The sequence below is a fragment of the Amaranthus tricolor genome, chromosome 15 (genome assembly GCF_026212465.1).
Source record: "Amaranthus tricolor cultivar Red isolate AtriRed21 chromosome 15, ASM2621246v1, whole genome shotgun sequence".
Taxonomy (NCBI): Eukaryota; Viridiplantae; Streptophyta; class Magnoliopsida; order Caryophyllales; family Amaranthaceae; genus Amaranthus; species Amaranthus tricolor.
In genome coordinates, this window is record NC_080061.1 from 15,478,517 (window position 1) to 15,480,154 (window position 1,638).

Below are 1,638 nucleotides of genomic sequence, written 5' to 3' on the forward strand. Positions count from 1 at the left end.
GCTCGACTGGTCGAGCGCATTGTTATTTCAGCTGATAATCAATTAGAATACTTACAGTGCAATGTTATATTTGAAATACCTCTTTGTTTGAAGTTATGCAGATTTCTCAACCCAAATATCAAATCCTGCATCCATCAACTTAGTACAAGTATGCTATATAAAATATGTTACATAATAAAAACAAAAACAAGAAATAAAAGTGAATATACACAAAAACATACCAGAGTTGGGTTGCCTCCCAACAAGCACTCATTTAAGGTCGTTAGATTGACCATTGCACATTATTCATTGAGAACACATGGGGGCTCCAGCGACATTACCACTAGCCTCGCTAAAGGCTCAACTGCACGATAGTGTTTGACACGTTGTCCATTCACCTTGAATGTTTCCCCTTTCGCATTTGACAGCTCGATGGAACCATAGGGGAATACCCTCGTGATCTTGAATGGACTCGTCCAACGTGACTTCAGTTTCCTTGGAAATAACTTCAAACGGGAGTTGAATATTAACACCAATTGTCCAACTTCAAAGCTTCTTCTGATAAGACCCTTGTCATGCCATCGCTTGGTCTTTTCCTTGTATAGCCTTGAACTCTCATACGCATCCAAGCGTATGTCATCAAGTTTGTTGATATCTAACAACCTCTTCTCACCAGCACGCAGTAAATCATAATTAAGGGCTTTGATTGCCCAAAATGCTCTATGTTCAAGCACTACTAGTACATGGCACGACTACCCATAGATTAACTTGTATGGTGTGGTTCCAATAGGGGTTTTGAATGCTGTTCTGTAAGCCCAAAGAGAGTCATCCAACTTATTCGCCTAATCTTTTCTTGACCTTGCAACCGTCTTTTCCAAAATGCTCTTGATCTCTAGGTTGCTGATTTCAGCTTGGCCACTAGTTTGCGGATGATAGCCTAGACCAATCTTATGATAAAACCCATATTTCCTTAATACATCTTCGAATCTCTTTTCAAAAAAATGTTTCCCTCCATCACTAATCAATACCCACGATATTCCAAATCGTGGAAAAATGTGTTTCTTGAAGAACTTGGTAACCACGCGCACATCATTGGTAGGAGATGCAATAGCCTCTACCCATTTTGACACATGATCAACTGCCAGAAAGATATACTTATTCGCATAGAAGGATGGGAATGGTCCCATGAAATCCACCCCCCATACATCAAAAACTTCGATTTCTAGGATGTTATTGAGTGGCATTTCATTTCTTCTTGAAATATTCCCTGTTCTTCGACATCTGTCGCAGGATTTGACATAGGCATATGTATCCTTGAACAGAGAAGGCTAATAAAAACCACAATGAAGAATTTTTGCAGCAGTCTTGGAGGTACTAGCATGTCCTCCGCAGGGCAGATCGTGACAATGTGAGATAATAGAAGGTACTTCTTCTTGTGGAACACACCTTCTAATTATACCATCAACACAAAGCCTATACAGGAACGGGTCCTCCCAAAATGTCTCTTGACATTATAGAAAAACTTCTTTTTGCTGAGATGAGTATCCATTAGGAATGATTCCACTTGTTAGATAATTAGCCAAATCAACATAACATAGAACACATGTCATGCTTACAGCTAAGAGACACTCATCTGGAAATGAATCATCAATTGGAGCT

General features: G+C 39.5%; 1 protein-coding gene across 1 annotated transcript; it reads right to left on the reverse strand.

Annotated features, from left to right (window-relative positions):
* Positions 1 to 281: 281 nt before the first annotated feature.
* LOC130801081 (uncharacterized) lies at positions 282 to 1,223 on the reverse strand. The gene is made up of 2 exons (XM_057664841.1): positions 846 to 1,223; positions 282 to 731 (listed from the first exon to the last, which is right to left on the reverse strand). Exons 1-2 carry the CDS (start codon positions 1,221 to 1,223, stop codon positions 282 to 284), a joined length of 828 nt encoding a protein of 275 aa, XP_057520824.1.
* Between the last annotated feature and the right edge of the window lie 415 nt (positions 1,224 to 1,638).

Bases quoted from the DNA above. Each gene is read 5' to 3' on its own strand.
- LOC130801081 (XM_057664841.1), bottom strand. From the start codon at position 1,223: ATGCCACTCAATAACATCCTAGAAATCGAAGTTTTTGATGTATGGGGG. The intron at 732-845 runs GTTGCAAGGTCA...ATCTATGGGTAG, and splicing joins AGAGCATTTTGGAAAAGACG to TCGTGCCATGTACTAGTAGT.